This window comes from Thunnus thynnus, chromosome 24 (assembly GCF_963924715.1).
Source record: "Thunnus thynnus chromosome 24, fThuThy2.1, whole genome shotgun sequence".
Taxonomy (NCBI): Eukaryota; Metazoa; Chordata; class Actinopteri; order Scombriformes; family Scombridae; genus Thunnus; species Thunnus thynnus.
The window spans coordinates 7,571,185-7,591,172 of NC_089540.1; the positions used below are offsets into that span (position 1 = coordinate 7,571,185).

A 19,988-nucleotide genomic window follows, 5' to 3' on the forward strand; every position below is an offset into this window, starting at 1 on the left:
ATGGACCTAGGAGTTGGATTGCAAGGAGAGATGGTGGACACCAGCCCCTCTATCTCCTCTGACTCTTCTTGGACATCATTTGACCGTAGCACTGACCTCACATCATTGAGCTCTGACCATGTCTTGACTCCTGTGACAGCTCCTAGCAGCTGTAAACCTTTTGAGGACCAGCATCCAAAGACGTCTTCAGTCAAGGTCTCCTCCGAAGTACGAACCAGAGAGGTTGCATGGAGGGAAACATCCTTTCTTGGAAATGATGAGTAAGTACATCGCTGCAATAACTGGAGCAATCATCAGTGACCAGGTGAAAATAGGTGACAGAAACATTTTGATGTGCAATCTACCGGTGAGAAACATGAATTTGGCCAGATTTCTATTGCTGTTTCTTTGTAGCAGATTACATCATCTGACTTAAATCGACACATGTACGTAAATCAGTTGCACATAGTCATAGTGTGGTTGTTTACATGTTGCACAAGACATATGGCAGGAAGACGGAATTGTCATCATGTTTTTTTATGTAAGAGTCTTGGGCACAGCGATGCTTTGAGCTTGATGTTGACATCAACATGCTGACATGCTCACAATAAAATTTAGATCTGCTAAAAGTCAGGAGATCCCTAAAATTGTTTGGATAAATCATTTGGCAACCATGAATGACATGTATGACACTTGATTAGACTGTATTGAACAAATTTTGACATGGTGATGCTAGATAAAAGGTCAGTGGATCACTAATGTAATTAGTATTTGTTCCTTTGGGACCTTTGGATCTTCTCCCATCTTACAGATGTCGATATTTCATTCAAAATCTCATGGTGATGCTAGATGAAAAATCTTGGGATCATCCAGGGTCATTAGGATCCATCCTCTGGGAACATGAAAGTAGCAAATTTTATACTCCACCTTGGTTTGATATGTAATTGTAATAACTATCTAATACCTGTCAGTGTACGCATGTCATTGCCGGAATGCAGCATGATCAAAATCCAATCAGTGGATAGAATCTTGGTCATGAATGTGAATCATTTCTGTATCATGTATCTGATGCCGTAGACTGCAATGTGATATAATGAGTCCCTTGATACAAACAGGAAGCCTAATCAATATGCTTTCATTTTGCCTGCCAATATCAATATGTGGTTCTGCATGGTTTTTGAGCTTGTTATGGCATTCAATTGATAAAGCCATTTGATCAGTTAAGTCATTAAAAAAAAGGTTTCTTTGCCCCTTCTGGCTGAAAATTTAGACGCACGAAAGATAACACAAACCTCTCTTAAAAGGTTGGGAGAGAAAAGGAAAAAACAATCTGCACCAACACCTCATGAAAGTAAGTGCTCTCATAGTAACTTAGCTTTTAGCACACAGTGGTGATGATTATCTGTTCCATCTGGTTTTAATCATGAGTGGTTCTGTAATGGGAGTCTGATTCCCAGTAGCAGGACTGTGAGAACGGATAAAACAAACCTAGCATTGGTTTAGATAGAGACCATAAATCACCTCTCCTTGAATTCTTCAGAGAATCTCTGTCTCTGTGGCAAGTGGGAAAACCCGGGGTGTTGTTCATCAAGCCTTTCTTTTTCTCTTTCCTGTCTTAGTTCCTTTCTTTCCTTCCACTCTCCATCACTCCACCATACCCTGGTATATATAATTACCATTTCACAGACTGACAAAAGTCTGAACACACTCACTGGCTGACACTCTCACCATGTCTTCAAATCACTCCTACCTCCCTGTGGAGGGTTCGGTATCTTTTTGCAAAATGCATAAATGCATTTTGCTCTTAGCTGGTTTTCCATCGTTAAAATGGAATGACTGAATAGAAATGACAAATGTAAGCTAGACTTTTTCATATTGTTAAACATTTCTGGTGTAGGAAGAAAGACATGGGGATATAAATCTTTTTGACAACAATAACTTTTTGCATTTTTTTTTCTTAGGGAAATTGTTGGACATTTTAGGGAATACACAGTTAGTTGAAAAGATGCATACCACTCTCACGTCTGTGCAAGAAGTAGATACCTTGAGCTAGGAGGAGATTAGCTTAGCTTAGCATAAAGACTGGAAGCAAGGGGAAACAGCTAGCGTGTCTAGATATGTAACAGCATTTTATGAGGGAGGTACATGCTGTAACTATTTCAGAATGTTCAGCATGCCCCAAAATGGGCAGATAAACTGTTGTCCATCAGGGAGTAGTTACACTATGAAATTCCCCCAACAATCACAAATTGTTCTTTTTACATTTTGTGTTTGTATATGGATTAAACAGATGAGATATATGTTGATATCAAATTTGAGAGCGTTTTGGAACTTCAAGAGCCAGACTAGCTGTTTCCCTGTGCTTCCAGTCTTTATGCTATGCAAAGCTAATCACCTCCAGGCTCCAGCTCCCTGCCTAATGCACAGAAATGAGAGTGGTATTGATCTTCTAACGAATGCTAGTTTTTCCCAAAATGTCGAAATGATCTGTTAAGAAAACCAATTTAAGCATGTTAACTCAGGTGATGGAAACACAGAGATAACAGAACTGAAAATTCATAGCAAATTCATATTTTATTTCTTATGATATTTCAAAAGTTTGAGTAAAATTTTCTTGACAGTTGGATTGAAACATCTCAAGTGACGCACCTCTCTTCCTCCTCCTCCTCCTCCAGTGCCCTTCTCCATTTTATCCTCTTCACACTTTTTTCTCCCTGTGCTGATCTCTCTAATGTGCAGGGAAACAGTTAATGTTCTGTGCTGTATTTTAAGTCTACAAAGGTTACAGAGGTTAGTGCGCTTATACCCCATTGGCTATTGCGTTTAGGGAAGCTTAGCAATGATTGGACCATCTGGAAGAAGATGGGATCCATCACGTGAGAATAACAATTAAAATATATATATATATATATATATATATATATATATATATATATATATATATATATATATATATATATATATATATATATATATAACTATCATTTCTAAACATGACGGACTGTGTCTGTGACCTTGCTTTTGCTGTGCATCTTTTCTCTGCACAAAACAAAACTGAAAAAAAACCTCACATACCCAGATACAAGGAAGAGGGAGTGAGTGAGGGAGGGAGAGCAAGAATAAGAGGCAGCCTGAAGAGAATCACACCACAGAGGGAGAGAGCTACAGAGATGTAAAGAAAAAAGAAAAGATTCAGAGATTTGCTACTTGCTGCTGAATCAGCCGACCCAATCATCACTCTCTCCCAAATTTCTAGCTTTCTCCAAATCTTATAATTTCTCCTTCATCTTATTGTCATTCACTTTCTGGAATCACAACTGCTTCACAACTACTAAGCTTTTTTTTTTTTTTTTCTCATCTGTCACCCCACCCCCAACTGACCCAAACATAAAGTAATTTTGCTGCAGTTGTGGTTATTGTTGTTGGAGCCTGCCCCTCTGCTGGTGGCAGCCAGAGGATTAGGATATAGTCGGGCAGAGAGACACAGCAGGATGGCACACTGAGTCATGAGGTAAGATAAGATATAGTGTTTACTTCTATCTCATCCTCCATGTCCATATGATGCAATGACGAGCTTTGTGGATGAGTGTACAGTATCTATAGAAGAGTGCAGTGGTTGTTTATTTCTGTGTGGAGTGAGTACATTCTTATTCTTTCTTTTTTTTATTTATTTATTTTTTTTTTATTCCTAAATTTTTTATTTTTTCACATGTTGGCCATATAATTCATTAATATATTTTAGATTCTTTATTGAAAAACTGTGGACCTATCTGTTCAATTTACAGTATATATTCAATTCTACCTACTTATTGCACAGTACAGATAACCCAATATCACATTATGTTTCCATGTTCCAGTGCACTCACTGCCTCATTTATTCTGTACAGAAAGTTGTAAATGGTTAGGTCCTAGGTTTGTGGAGAAAGTTGTTTCAATCTCTCCAGGCGAACATAGTGTGTGGCAGACAGACATTTTCACAGTTGGGTGGAGGCACTCTGATCTGAGCCCTCCCACTTATCTTACTGTAGTAACTGCATTTTCTACTTCTTTCAAGCTCTGTGGTTTTGACATGAAATTTGAGAGGATCCAAAGTCAGGCTGTAGTGTGAGGCTGTCTGTGCACTGCAATGTCCAGAAGAGCCCCTGCGTAAACCCACTTATACTGTATACCCTGCCCTTAACAGTGGACATTTTGCTGATAGCATGTGTGTGTGTTTGTGTGTGTGTGTGTATGTATGTATATGTAACAATAGTCAAGTTTCCATCCAAATGTAAAAAATCTGCAAAACAAAATGTGAACGAATGTATTTCCAGTCGGATGCATCATTATAAACATTCTGTGGCGCATAGTGCTGCATGAAGTGATGCCAAACACAGATAGTATTATGTTACCATCCTTTCCATGTAAGAAATAATGTAATGCAAAAGTAGAAAAATATATTGTAGTGATGGCCTTGAAAATTTTACAATAAATGAAAATTTCACTTTATCCTGCCAGATTCAATCTGCTTCCCCTACCCCCACCCTAACCCACCTAACCATACAGGAAGCTTCACCATACCACCCCCCTCCCTCCATACCACAGATAGTAGATGGACATATATGGACATATACACTGCACACTCACAGACATTTACCCACTATATAGACTTTTCTATTTTCTAGCCCTATTTTCAGTTTCTATACCTTGTGTTTCTTTCATAAACGGCATTCAGAGTGGAGGACAAAGGAAGAATTTCACTGTACACTGTGACTATGACAATAAATGCTTTGACTTTGACTCCATCATACCAATAATGTCTTTTTTGAACACTAGAGCACAGTCCCAATGTCTGCATCACCCCAGTGGCGTCTGATGCATCACATTTGAGTTTAAAATTTTGACCTTTGATTGAATTGCTCTCATCGGACCACCAGTTGAATTTGTGAGCGTAGCTGGATGTGTGTGGAATGCAGACTTAAGGGATATAGCAAAAATTAGATATTTTGACATTTAATTACAGTGTTTCTATTGGGACAATACGTGCATGTTTGATTTGTCCAAAATTGGAGTAGTGTTATCTGAGACAGCGTGTTTTGCCTTTGAAATTTTTTACCTTAAAACAGTAATTAGATGTGGAGAAAAGAGGGGCTCATGTACAATTAAGCAAATGCATTGGTGCAAAGAACCAACGATATGGAGAAGTAAAGCCCAAGAGGTTATTTTGACTTTACACTTCAGCTTTTTCTGTACTGGTTAAAGTGATTTTGACCAAGGTCAGCTGGTAGCTGGGTCACTTAGATTGTGGTGTATTATCACTGAAAGGAGAGGGTGTAATTAAAGAGAGGATGAATCTCTATTCTCCTTTTAATGAAACAGTAAGGACCTTTGGCACTGGGGCGTGAGCCGTCTGCTGCGTCAAATCCGCCAGATGAGACTCTCAGCTGATGATGTGATGTGAATGATACAAATTATGAAAATCGGTGGCATGTTGTTGCTTTTGTTCTGAATAGGGATAAAGTCGTTATGAAGTGTATTTTGCCAATCAAATTGAATTTAAAATCCATCACTTTGTATTTAGCACAATGACTCATCCTCTTCCCTCCCTTCATCTCTCCATGCTTTTGTTCCTCCAATTTTCCACTCATTTTCCCCTCCCACATTCCTTGCATCCTCCCTTTCATCCTTCCATATCTCCCACCTCCCAGTCTTCCTCCCAACCTCTGCTTTCCCACGGCAATCCACATAATATTACATAAAACACAGCCCATGGTAGTTAAGTGGATAAAAAAATAAATAGCCTTTACTAAGGAGACTCTTGCTTCCTTTTCCTAGTAAACAGACACGGTTACATAAAGTCCGCAAAGCCTCCAGATGGACATGACCGAGGTCCAGTCATTTGGCCAGGAATCATTTCCAGCATAGCATGGGCTGGAGACACACACACACATGCACACATGTATTGTTGCCCTATTACACAGCTAAGGGCATTTAGGATCTTGTTTTCATTCTTAATCCCATATTTGTTCCCTATGTGCTCACCTTTGTCAATACCTAAAGTTAACCTTCATAGTAAATCCAAACCATTGATTAATTTGGGAAAACTCCTAGTTTACACTCAAATCCATACTAATTCAGTTCTTTCTTTGGGCGCAGTAAATAAACACATTTATTGGAGAAACTGTCAGAAAATGACTACTTTTAAATGAAGAATTGATTCATAAAATGCATGACTGAGTAAGCGAGTTAGATTAGGAAATAAAATGTGCAAAGAAACAGGATTTACTTGCTGTTTCTCAGACTGCTTTATGTATCTAGTCAGGGAGCACCCTGCATATCTGCAGTGGAAAACGCTAGCTGGATGATATCTGATATTTCATATCGACACAATGTACTGTATCAGCAGATATTCAGTCTAACCTTAATTTTTTATTCTTACGTATATAAAATTAGACACACAGGTGTCACGGGCTTGTACAAATCAGTGGTCACATCCCTGTAGACATGACTATAGATAGCTACTTGGCCAAGAGTTAGTGCCAGGTGGCATCTCAGGGGTAGCAAATGGAGCTGGCTTCCACTGAACTGGAATGTGCTGAGCTATATGTTACCTACAAACTACAATCCACAATATTTTCCAGTTTTTATATATATATATATATATATATATATATATATATATATATATATATATATATATATATATATATATATATATATATATATATATATATATATACATCAAACAAATGTTGTTCCTTCTCATTTGATGTGTAATCATTACCAGTGTTCTGCCATAACCGTCTTGTCTTCAAAAGGCAGCTTAAACTGCTTGATTTTCCTTTGGAAGTCATTTATGTCGTTGTGAAATCCTGTGAAACATCCCTTCGCATTTTGTAATACAAAGAAAGTGATGTTGCAATATATAAAGGCCAAATTCAGCTGTCAAACGAATGATGTACTCACCAACAAAGGGTAAGTGTTGAGGACATCAGGCCACACAGGCATAAATCTGCAAGATAATCAGGCAGCACTTTTCACCAGCCAGCTGGATGTAATAGAGTTGAGTGTTTGAGAATGTGAGTACTGTATATCACTTGAGTTATCAAAGTAGTGCTTGCTATCACAGATGTTTTATTGAATTAGGCCAACAGCAACCCCAGCAGACTCAACAGTGTGATTTTTGGCGGCTCTGAACTTTCTTCTCTGAGCAGAAAATGCAACTACCCTCCTAATTCACCACCATCACTCAATAATTTCTGAACTCACTATTGATCTTGACGTGAGAGAGCATATACAGCTTGCAATCCTGTAGAAATACATTTTTAGCAAGCCAACACAGCATTTTAACAAATAAATACTGTATATCAGCAGCCATGCTGCTGACAAACGATCATAATTGAACATAAAAATGTGTAATGATTTCTTGTGACATATTACTTTGCCTCAGCTGAAAAGTCACACTCCTTTCAAGATCCTTTGTAACTTTTTCCAGTACTGATTTCACCACTTTTTAGCTTTCCTTTCAGAGTCTCTCATTCTCTCAGTGTCTTCCTTGGTCCATTTTCTCTGCAATCTGCATATCATATCAGTTTTCTGGACTCAGACTGATTTAGACAAGATAGGAATGCTCCAGCACCACTTCCTTATGGTGAAGACCAGCTGCAAGTGAACAAATGGTGCTGCATCGTCACCGCCACTTCTCGCTATTTACACCAAAATGTCAACAAGTTTCTAGCCTACTAGAATTTTGTGGCAAGCATTGTGTAAATAAACAACTCACTGTTTTTTCCGAACAATTTGCGCTATTTTGTTCAAAGCCACATTTGTTTTGTCTTTGTCCTTGTAATCTGGTAGGAAAGGGTTGTATAAATGTGGAATTCCCAAAACGGCAACAGTTATTTTCTCCTCCATGGAAATCTTCCCGTAGCCTCCTGGTCCTCCATCACTTACAGACGATTTTCGCCCTCATTTGACATCTCAAGTTGACATTTTTCAACTTGCGACCCCTCCCTTTTATGGGTGTGTTCCATAGAAAATGAATGGCGGCAAACTTTGCATTGCACCATGTTCAGTGGCTTCTTCACCGTTAGGCTCTCAGGTGTTCAGCACAGTGTACCTTAGGCTTAGGTCCTGAATGTGAGCCAGGTAGCAGGAAAGCACAGGGATGTTTGTTAAACAAAAATGCAAAATCTGTCTTTCAGTTTAACTCAAAAGAACACACTAGATATTATCTGTTTTGATCCCATTTTCATTTAACAAAATATAGCAAATTGCTCAATATTAAATAAAAAGTGTTGCTTTGATAAAACATAGTCTGAAGTTAAAAAGATTTTCTGTTGCACTGGGAGGACTTACACTCATGACCTCAGTATTTCTAAAATCCTGACTACATCCCTGTTTACCATCCTTTTTTTAAAATCATATTTCACCTTATGAATGTTTTAAAATCCCTGCCCTTGAATTCTTATTTGCCCACATGTTGATGCAGAGGGAGTGAAGATTACCAGCAGTCACCCTCCTACTCTTCCTGTGCTATGGAGCCAGTGCCCTCACCCACCCCCACCCCCGTAGAGCAGACAGTGTTAATTTTACAATATGTCGTAATGTCATAGCGTTTGTGCGCATCCCCCTTTTCACTGGAAAGGGAGGGCAGTAGTAGTTTATGTGATGGCGTGTGAATAAATTTTCTTTCTCCCTCTACACAGTCAGATTTTATTGTCACTAGTCCTTGTTTATCTCCTCTACTGAGTCAGCAAGGACAACTGCACTATTATGTTGTGTCCTTCTCTTATTGTATATACATTATTGTTGTGTTAATCTCTAACTGCCTGCTGTATGCCCACAGGCACGGTTGACCTCTGTCTGCTCTGACCAGAGAGAATCGCATTACGATCATTGATTCTCATGCCTTCACACACATGTATACACACACATATATACATATATATATATATATGAGATGCCTGCTATATGTCACACACTCTTCCTTGCATAAGAGTTTAAGAGTGGCATCAGACATCTTTGTGTCTGAGATACACATGTGCACACACACACTCATGCACGCTGTAAGTACAGCTGCTGATGTCTGCGCTTAGTGGCAGCTCTAAAGTTGGCACACATCTGTTCATGCATTGATCCGCCCTGCTCTGTGTGCAAGCTGTGTGTGTGGAACGGCAGTGTGTGTGTGAGTGTGTGTGTGTGTTTTAGACATACTGTATATCACACATCTTGTCATCTCTCTGATGATGCCATGTGTGTGTGTGCGTGGGAGGGGGGGTGAGGTTTTCCCAACATTGTCCCCCTGCTATCTCACACACCGCATGCGTGTGTGGAGTGGTGTCCGTGCATGTGTGTGTGTTGAATGGAGTTTATCCCCGCTGGCCCAGATGCCCCGGCTAAATCCATCACCAGCGGTGCTGCACAGCGGTGCTAAGCTGGAACATTTGGCACCAAGCTAGGAATGAAAAAAAAAAAAAAAAAAACAAGGAGCACACTCAGACATACACATATGCACACATACACACAAACACACACAGAAATTGAGTTTTGGGATTTTTTTTTTTTTCAAAGAGATTCAGAGGAAGTAGATTTTTTTAGTGGAGGAGCTGGACTCAGGGAGTGGGACAGGAGCTCTTTCTCCGACGCTCTGAGCCTTTTGGTGGCGGTGGGGCCGGGGCGTCCATCCCACTCTCTCCACCCGCTCATTCCCTCATTTGTCCGGTTGACAGGATGGAGCCGTGTGATGATGATGATGAACTGGGAATGTTAACCGCTTTCCAGTAAGTTCTGATGTCCCTTGATGCCTCTTGTTGTTTACTTGCTGTGTCATCTCGGTGGACTTATTTGGAGAGTTGAATATCTTTGAGTTGAAGATAAAAATTTTCTCTCAGCAGCTCCTCATCAGAGTGTTTAAGCTCTTTAATGAGGGCTTTGTTGATGAAGCTTCCTGGGTGGTTTACATAGACGTTGCTGCTGCTGGTTGTAGGAGCCTGTTAAGGGCCTCTGGCTCAGGGTCACAGATGCTTTATGAACACTAGTGTGCTGTTTCAGGCCAGTTTTCAGTGCTTGATCCTTTGCTTATTGCTGTTTTTGTTTTCATCTGAATCCTGTCATGTACATGGATTAAGTTTATTGTGGATTGTAGGAGTTTTTTTTCTGTTTGCCAATGTCAGCTCTACTTTGTGTCTAATGATGGCCATGTTATTCAGAGCTGAATATTGAGTCATAAAAGTAATCCAGTGAAATGTTTTGGAGAAACTGACGCACTATTGAAACTTTAATCACACATGTGACGCAGGAATCTGGGGCTCATTATGATTGCACATGCAACATGAGGGGAAAACTGCTCTGACATACATAATCACACACATACATCACAGAATCATTTTGTCTATAATATTTTCACCTCTAACAAGCATTCTGCTGATTTGTGTGTGTGTGTTGTTTTTTTACTATTTTAATGGATGTGTATTATGTTACAGTGAGTGCATCTGTGCAATTTTGCATCCCCAATCAAATTGGACTGAATGGGATGCAAAGTGGCAATGACATGGTTTGTTTTCAGTCATTTTAATAATGTCTCACTGTTAACATCATTGTTTAATGATGTTTTAAATGCTACAAGTAATGTAGATATATATGATCTTGTCCTTGAGATCAATGGATCCATCATCAGTTTGTCTAAGCAAACTGTTGGATGTAACGCCAGACTGTGTTACTGCAGGCTTCAGAGCAGCCATATTGTAATCTTGCTCATTGAATTGATGGCACGTGAGTCGTCCATTACATAAGGCTAAGGTGGCTCCAAGCAGCGGAGAAACCCAGGACCTTGTAATTACTGAACACACTTAGAGATTACATCATGGATTGAGGGGGTTTAGCTAGCTGGCTGCTAGGAAGTCTGGCTGTGTGTGTGTGTGTGTGTGTGTGTGTGTGTGTGTGTGTGTGTGTGTGTGTGTGTGTGTGTGTGTGTGTGTGTGTGTGTGAGCGGTGTCATAAAATGTTATTATTTTGCACACATTTCTATGCATGTTACTTAATGCACTGCTCATATACAGTATGTAAATACAGACTGTATGTGTGTATACTGCACAGTGTTCTGTGATAGTAATGGATAGTCACATGATAGTGAGTAAATGAGGCTTAATTGTTTCCCTCCAACAGCTGGGGGCTGTGTTTACTTTAACTGATTGTCATTTGGAGTGATAATCCATACCTATACATACACACACGCAAATCATGCGATTGATGGATTTGTTAGCTAACAAATCTATTTTGCGAACATTTGGAAGATTTGGAGTTCTCATACTAAGACATGCATCTCACAGCTGTTTGAAATGACTTTCTTTCAGTCGCTTTAACTTATAAAAAAAGTGTGATTCAACAGATCCCAAATTAAAAGCGCTTTGAGTCTAAAAACTTTTCTATAACAAAATGATTTATATGTTTTCAGGAGAGGTGTAGAGGGTTTGTTTTGGTGCTACATGATAAATGATGAATACTCAATAAGACATTTACACCATTGTATGGTTTTTAACATAAAGCAATTGGGAGAGAAAAGCTTGTGCTTCTGTCTTCTATTTTTCCTTCTACCTCAACATAAACCCATACAGCTGCTGGTCAGCAGCGGACTGTGGGATTGAGGAGGCGCCAGATCGCAGCATCATTGTCGAAGGATTACAGCAACGAGGTGATAGGTCATTGGCCAGGAAACATGTGGCCCAGAAAGCAGACAAATGAAATTTAATTCAGATTCAGACTCAGCTCTGCTGTGTCAGTCAGTCAGACAGACAGGCAGGCAGGCATGGACTATTTCTTTTAATCTTTCCACCTGCTGTTTCTGGTATTCAAACCACCGATATTCCAAATATTTAAATGTTGACTCAGCAGCTGCAGAAGGAGTGAGACAAGTAAAATAAAGTGACCCTGCTGTGCTTTTTTTATTCCTGTTTCACTGTATGAATGTTTTTTATTATTGAGGCTATTGTGCATGCCAATGCTTAAGCAAGAGATTGTATATTTAGTGGAACAATACAGAGTCACTAGATTCCAAATAAAGGGCAATATCAGGCTGTTAAGGTTTATAACCAAGAGGTAATGAAGACAGATAAGAGGAGATGTTCATTTCTTGATTGTTATTATTCATCTGAGGTTGAAAGTGCACCTATAACCCCCGAGAAATCTCTTTTTTTCATTTTTAGCCAATTGAATTCTCATTAGATTTGCATGGGGGAAATCTTATTCTGAACTTTGACAAAACTTTTATATTAAAATTTGAGTCTAAATTGAATATGATGAAATCCTGCGGTTTCCTGTAGACAGTGAAGCTTTTTTATGTGAATGAAATAAGACACCTTGGCAGCTCCAACCGAATCTAATTCTCTCATTTTCATAAAAAAGAGTGCAGTGAAGTCATGTTTCTACTGAAAATGCTCCTTCTTTGATTATAATCTGCGGCTGCTCCACCTCTGTGCCTGCTGCACTGTAGGATGTTCGTGCTCAGATTGGTCGGGTTGGGCTGGACGGGCCTTCAGGCCAAATCGGTCATAGGCCGATTAGTTTGCTGGCAGGTGCTCAAAGTCTCGTCGTCGTCGTCCTCCTCCTCCTCTTCTCCTTCTTCTGCCTGTCAGATGGAAATTCATGTAAATTCCTGTTGGCCGCAGAAAGCAAACAGAAGTGAGTTGGGATACATCATGAAAAACAACACAGTAACAATCACCTACTTGGCTCTTCCAATTCAGTTTTCAGACCCAGCGTCTCTGGTGGGAAATATACAAAAGCGGTTTCATTTCTTCCTATTTCCTAAAAAGTACACAGCAAGGTTGCAAATCAAACCACCAAAAGATACAGGGTGTCAGCTGCTAGCTTTGATCTGATAGCAAACGTCTAGTAAACTGCTGCTGTTTGCATCCGTATGTGACTGTGACTGTGGAACTTTCTGAATTTGTAAAAGCTTAGAAAAGTGTTGACAACTTGCCAAAGTCAAGCTGTAATTATATTTTAGATTCCTTTTCAATATAGAAATGTTAGCATGTGGGAATACAAAAATGTGCTTTGAGAGTTTTGACAGAACCATATGCGCCCTACCAGCTGACAGATCTTGAAACTGCATGTTGTGGTGGAGTATTTTTCTGCTTTTTTCCATCTTGTATTGTGCTCCACCAGCAGCCATGATGGTTAATGACCTTATTTGTTCTCCTAGCTCTTCCTAAAATGATTCTCTGCTCCCTAAATGACTTATTCTTGGGCTTGTTTGTTGCTGACTTGTTGGCTTTCTGTGTTAAATGGTATCAGTTAGATGTGAATGTTGGAGTTGTTGTGTGTGTCTTTAATCTCATTGTTGTTGTTCAACCAGGAGCTAATGGAAGCAGATGATGACAATCTCACTGGCAATACCATTTATCACACAAACACAATATCCATAGTCTGAGTTTGTATGAGTCTCTGTGTGTGTGTGTGTGTGTGTGTTTGGATGCGTGCACCAGACGTGTAGCCTAACCCGCGTGTTGCAGTAAGTGGGGCTTTGCGGCGCAAATCCGTAGCCTGTTTCCAAACAGTCAGAGATCTTTCATAAATATCAGATGAGCTAATGTGGTAAAGCCACAATCCGTTAATGACTAAATGCAGACATGGCAGCGACTCCGCCAGTTAAGAAACATTTACATTCAGCAGGGTTATCACACGATGTTTATCTCCCGCATGTCTACCGCAGCAACTGTGAGATTAAAACCCATATTGCATATGTTCTGAGCTGTGTCCCCATGCGTGTTTAATGACTACAACAGATGGATGAGATTTGGATTAACAAGTTTTCTGCCACCCTTAATACTTTGTTTGTTACATTATATTGTTTGATGCTACAACTTTCATGTCAGGCTCAAAAATGCACAGAACTTTGATCATCAGAAGCTTAGTCTTTATAGCAGGAATATAACTTAAAATGTAAGTTTTGGCATCATTAGCATTCAGATCACCACAGAACTTCAACATCCATCATTACAAGGCCTTTGTCCCCAAGTTCTTAATATCAGTAATTGTGAAGAGGCCTGAGCCTACTTTCCTTTGTACTGTTGGTGCGCTGTGTCTGAAATATACCTCCGATAAAATTGAGGTTCACAAGTTCATTAATTCAGAACTAAAATCTACATTTCTTGCTGTAAGGTTGGTTGATATATGGGTTTAGTTTATACAGTGGATAAAATGGCAAGCATGCTACCTGTATAGCTGCATAGACATGAAATGCACCTTTTTTTTTGCTTTCTTGCAGAATCAGATGAAAAGATTGATGTATCAATCTTCTCATCTAAATCTTGGTAAGAAAGAAATAAGTGTATTGTCAAAATGTCAGACTATTCCTTTAAATATGGAAGAGCATTAGTTGTGTGAAAGAGCATACATTATATGCAGTAGGAATGTATTAATAGGCTAATCACAATTGTGTGTTTGTCATCCCCTCCTCCACATACTTTGACACCTCTGATGAAGGTGCATTTTCCATGTTGCCAGTTTTAGGATGTAGTCCTTATGGAGAGCTTGCGTAATTTGTACTGTCACAGCGTAACACTGCAGTCAACACACTGGAACAAGTGAAATCACTTACAAAGTGCAACACAGAAAATACCACAATGCGGCCTCTCTCGCCTTCTGTTACAGGAAAAGCAGTTATTTATTACTTCCACACTCTTGCCCAGAACACTTGCATCATTACTCTGACTTTTTTTTTTTTCCCTCTCATCACTGGGAGTGCTGCCCAGTTATGTTCAGCAACACTGAGACTGTTGCCCAAACAAGAACCCCTCAGCCCCCTTTGTCATTACACATTATTGATCATAAGCCTGCATACACTGAGCAGTAGTTTTTAACAAATCAACTATTTCTACTCTGTTTTTATATTTCCTCATCTCCATTTAGTTAACCTCTTTTCTTTCAGTTCATACTGTCAGTGTTCTTTATTTTCTGCTACACTTTCTATTTAATTATCATGCAGTTGTACTGAAAAAAAAGCACTGCGATAATGAGAATAAGGCTGAAAATGACTTGACTTGAGTGTTAAGTGTGTGCACACTTACTTGTATGTAATTACGTGCTAGTTTGTGTGTGAGTGTATTTGGCAGTCAGAGTATTGGCTCTGCTGGCCGCCTCAAGAGATGTGGCTCACTAAAAAGAAAAAAAAGAAAAAAAAAAAAAACATCTCTCGTCAGCATTCAGGCTTAGTGAGTATGTGCATGTGTGCGTAATTAAATGTCACGCAGGGCTTGAAGAATAGCTAATAGCATTTGATCAAGTTGTTCAGTCTACATGTGTGTCTCCCATCTCTGCATTTTGATGTGTGTGCACGCCAGGCATGACGGGAATATGCATCCAAGCAAGTGAACGTCTGAAGAAGGGGTAGTTGGAAGATGTTTATTTGTGTGTGTGTGTGTGTGTGTGTTTACAGCTTATGCATGCCTGCGTGGAAGCGACCCCCACGAAACGCTCAGGAGTGCGGGGCGGCCGGCAGCTTGCTAATATGCTGTGGAGTGACAAATAGCTCCTGTTGTTTCCCACTCTTTCTTATCTCCTAAGTGTCCGCGACAAGCTCCGTTATTGAAGAGGGGTGTTTAGTAAGCTGACAGCGGGAGGTGTGAGGAAGGAGAGAGAGACGGAGAGGCAGAAAAAAAGTAGATCTAAGCCAAATGTATTATTTGTTTAAACCCACATGGAGTACTCGATGGATTTAATGCGTCAGAAACACTCAGCTTGCTGCCAGGTACAGCAGGTATGCCAGGTAGATAAAAACTCACAACATATGCCAGACTTTTATTATACAGGCTCTCATGGGCCTGCGGAAAAGTTTTACAGAATATTATCTTCAGGAACATAAAAGTTTAAAATATTTCTGTATGTTTTTGAAAATGAATGTATGAATGGAGTAAAATACATCATTGATCTCTTCTGTCTCACCAAACAAGATCATTAAGAAGTCCTTGCATTTGATATTTGACATCAAATGACTTCTTTCTGCTTCATCCCTCTTAAGCAAACTGCAACAAGTTTTTGTGTTTGTCTACAGATTAAGAAGATTAAGTTAACTCACTGTAAATTAAATTAATCCATTTTCAAATGTTATCTTGACTTTGTCTGTCCTTGTTGGCAGGCATTGTGTTATTTATGCTGTAAATCCCCCCAATCTGGGTGCCTATAATATATCAAAATAAAAAATAAAAAAAACAGAAAGGTTTTGAAAATCCTATTTGATCCATGTCTGGATCAAGATATCAATCAGATATTATCCAGAGAAGTATTTTTTTGGCGTCGGTGCCTTTATTTGAGAGCGAACTGTTGAGAGGTGCCAGGAAACAAGTGGAGAGAAAGAGCGGGAATAACATCCAACACAGATCCCCGGGCGGACTCAGACCGGGGAAGTTACAGTCACTGTAATTGATGATGGTTGAACTTTTTTCAACACGGCTCACGGTGTGACCCTGGCAACCATAGAAATTACACAAGGGAAAATGACGCAGGAGCTAATTTTACTTGTTTCTGAGGTCTGTGAATTATACTCTTCCTCGACAGCAATGAACAAACAAATCAGTTAAAGCTAGAGCATAAAATCAGCCAGCTTATTTATTTCACAACAGCTTACTGTACTGTAATACAGAAATGCCAAAATATGTCAAAAAAAATATAACTTGTCACATCTCTCTCACAATTCTTGGTCACAAAAACAAACTAAAGGCTTGCATCCTTATCAAAAATCTGTAATATATCATCATCTGATATTGATATCAGTATTGGCCTCAAAGACCCAAAATGGGTTATGCTACACTTTCAGTTAATGTTGGTTTTGAAACACCATCACTTTCAATGTTTGATTATCTGGTTTGGGCCAGTAAACAATTTTTATGCTAAACTTTCCTTGTAATAGCTTATTTAAGACACATCAGCCACAAATAGTAACATTAGCCAAAAAGCTACATTTATGCACAACAATGGAGCACTGACAGAAAGTTGAATTCTACATAAAGCAGGTAATTACTCACAATCAGTGCAAATGTAATGTAGATATGCACAGTAGGATATGCAGGTAGGATCATTTTATAAAGGATATCATTATCGTCTTTCACTCGTTCTTCTCCTTCAACTCTGTTAAGCTGTTTCTTTTATGCTTCTTCATACAATTCCAGCTTTCTCTGCTGATCTTTCATTTCAAATCTTAAATAGCCTTTTATATTAAATATACTGTATGATGTAAGCATCCTCATTTCTCTTCTCCTCCTCTTGTCGCACAATCGCTTCCTCCCTGTGCCTCCACTTGCCCTTTTCCCACCTCTTTCTTCCATTCCATCCCTCACTCTCCTTCTCTCCCAATCCATCATCCACTCCCACATCACACCTTCGTCTTACAACTCCTCTCTTTCGAACACCCATCTCTCCCTCTATCCATTTATCCTCCCTGACCTTTCGCTCACTCCCCCTCACACCTTCATCAGCTCTCCTTACATACACCTCCTGTTGTTCTATCCATCCAGCCCATTTCTCCTCTTTCTCACACCCTCCCTCTATCCATCCCCCACCTCCCTCGCTTTAGGGTTGTCTGCTCTATCAGATTAGGCCTGTGTCATAAGGAAAAGAGAGAACGAGAGATTGCTGGTTGGATTAAAGGCAGTGCGGGAATGAAATTCTATGATCTCATTGTTTAGACGAGTCATATAAAGTTGGTGTGTGTGTGTGTGTGTGTGTGTGTGTGTGCATGCGAAGGGTGGTGTCCGCTTTATCCCCTGTAATGACAGGGAGCCGGCCAGGAACTGTCCTGTTGCATGCTGGGAAGTCATGCATGTGGTGAGAGAATGAGGGTTTAATGAATGACTGATTTGCACTTTTATTCTATTCATTTATCACTGTGGCGTACTGTAGATTTGACAGCATTATAAATGATTGTATGACTGGACATTAGAGCAATAAGATTGCTTCATAATGAAAAAAAAAAACTAAAGAATTCAACTAAAGACTGCTGTAATGTTATGATTGCATGCCTCACACAGTGCTTGTGACCCATGCAGTAAAACAGCATGTGACATGATAATTTATGTTAAAGAGGACACCACCTCTAAAAATGAAAATAATGACAATAACTTAAAGGTACCCGGGGGAGTAAACAACAGAGTCAATGTTTTTTCACCAAAATCATTGTGTGCATTCATAAAGGCTAATAAATATGTAGAATGCATTTCCTTACTCAAAAAACATTTGCAAAACTTTAAAGCTGCATTATTTACACAGATTGTGTCCTTCCTGTTTTGTTTTGTTTTGTTTGCATACACATATCCACCAACAACTTGTTACCCTCTTGCTTGTGGGTGCATGTGCACTTAAGGGTAAAGCACAACACACAAAAAAATACAAGTAAACATTACCATGTCTTCCAACCATGTTCCATGTAAAATACTACATTTTTAAATGTTTTTCAATGCTATTATACTATTCTAACTACTCAAGGGTATCTGCACTGTTTAAACCATTTTCTGTTAACGTATTTTAATGAAATGACTCAGTATTCTTAGGTAACTCAAGGTGTTTGGTTAATGTTAGGGAAAGGTCATGGTTTTGGTGAAATGTTGAAAACACTGACTTGAAGCATGAGAGGACAGGTGATGACTTTTTGTAAGTGTTTTAGCTGTCTAAACCTAACTATACATAGGCTGCAGCATGCTACTGTAATCTCAGTCTGCAGAGTTGTGTGCTCTGTGCGATAGACAATCCACGCTGACCTCCTCCCCATGACAGTATAAAGATGTCAATCTCACGAATTGAAACAAAGTGTCGCCTGTGAACGTAATCTAGGCGGCAACAGCGTTTCCATCAAAATGTAATAGGCAGAGCAAATAAGTCGTACACAACCATATTTTTTGTGCCAGACAAGGTTGGCTCTGTATATATTTGTCCGCAGAATAGGAGACCAAGCAGCGAGATGTAAGTGGCTGTTGCAAAGGTGACAGTGATTTATGTATGAACATCACCACTATGGGACTCAAGGGAATGTCAAAGTCATCAAGGTTCAAATCCTACTGGCGGAATAAAGAAACTAAGCTTAATCATTTCATTATATATCATCAGCTGATCAGCCAGAGGTGTTTTAGTGGGATGGATATTCTTTAACACAAAACATTTTCATGTGACTTTATTGTTCTTGAAGCAGCATCTAGTGAAAATCTCATTACATGATTCTATTATGATTTTGTTGGACTTGCTACGTTCTCCTCAGATACGCCACGCACACAGGCACACAGACAGGTTAATGATTAACTCTCTGTGTGTGTTAATCATCATAGAACGCGAGGTGAAGAAGTGCTGAATGCCAATGTGGTGTGCGGCACACGCTTCGTCTTCCTCGGCTTGCTCACACTTGAATGGTGACCTTGGGGTATATTGTTATTCATTAGTGGACGGAGGCAGGCAGACTGCCTTCTCTTATCTCTATGGGACACAAACCAGCAGTGGGATGCCAGTAACGTTCCTATCTGTCCTCACTGTAATAAGCGTCACTGTTTTAAATCAGCAGAGTGGAGAGATCAGACAGTAGCCTTGAAAGATAAAAGGAAGGTCCTGCTGTCCTGTCTGTCAGGTGCTTAACACTTTCATTGCCTGTCAAAATGACTGTTTTTATATGAAACAGCGCAGGCAGTCCTGTCATCTTTTGAGGTTTTAAAATTCAGACTGTAAGTAAAGAAAGATGAATAAAGAAAAGCTGTGGTGAGGCCAGATGACTAAACTTATCAATTATCTTGATTTGAAATAACTGGCAGACTGAATTTTTCTTATTGATCATGTCATTTTGTGACTTAAAAACCTCCCACAAGTCAATCCATCCCACACAGAGTGATGACAACAACAAACTAGTTTAACATGGATGTAAAGAACTTTCTGGCTGATCATAGTTCATATCATCACATTGGATCATATGGAGCATGACTATCAAAATGGACTAGAGGATATTATACCTGACAGATGTTACACTAGATTACTTGTGAATTTTGTTGGTGTATGAG

At 39.4% G+C, this 19,988-nt stretch overlaps 1 protein-coding gene across 1 annotated transcript in view; it reads left to right on the forward strand.

The window, feature by feature from the left end:
- Nucleotides 1-19,988, forward strand: part of LOC137177471 (FERM and PDZ domain-containing protein 4-like) — a 72,874-nt gene continuing 52,886 nt past the window's right edge. Inside the window, exon 1 of the mRNA XM_067583810.1 lies at nucleotides 1-207. Within this exon, the coding sequence (XP_067439911.1) occupies nucleotides 1-207 (207 nt within the window). The remainder of the gene's footprint in view (nucleotides 208-19,988) is intronic.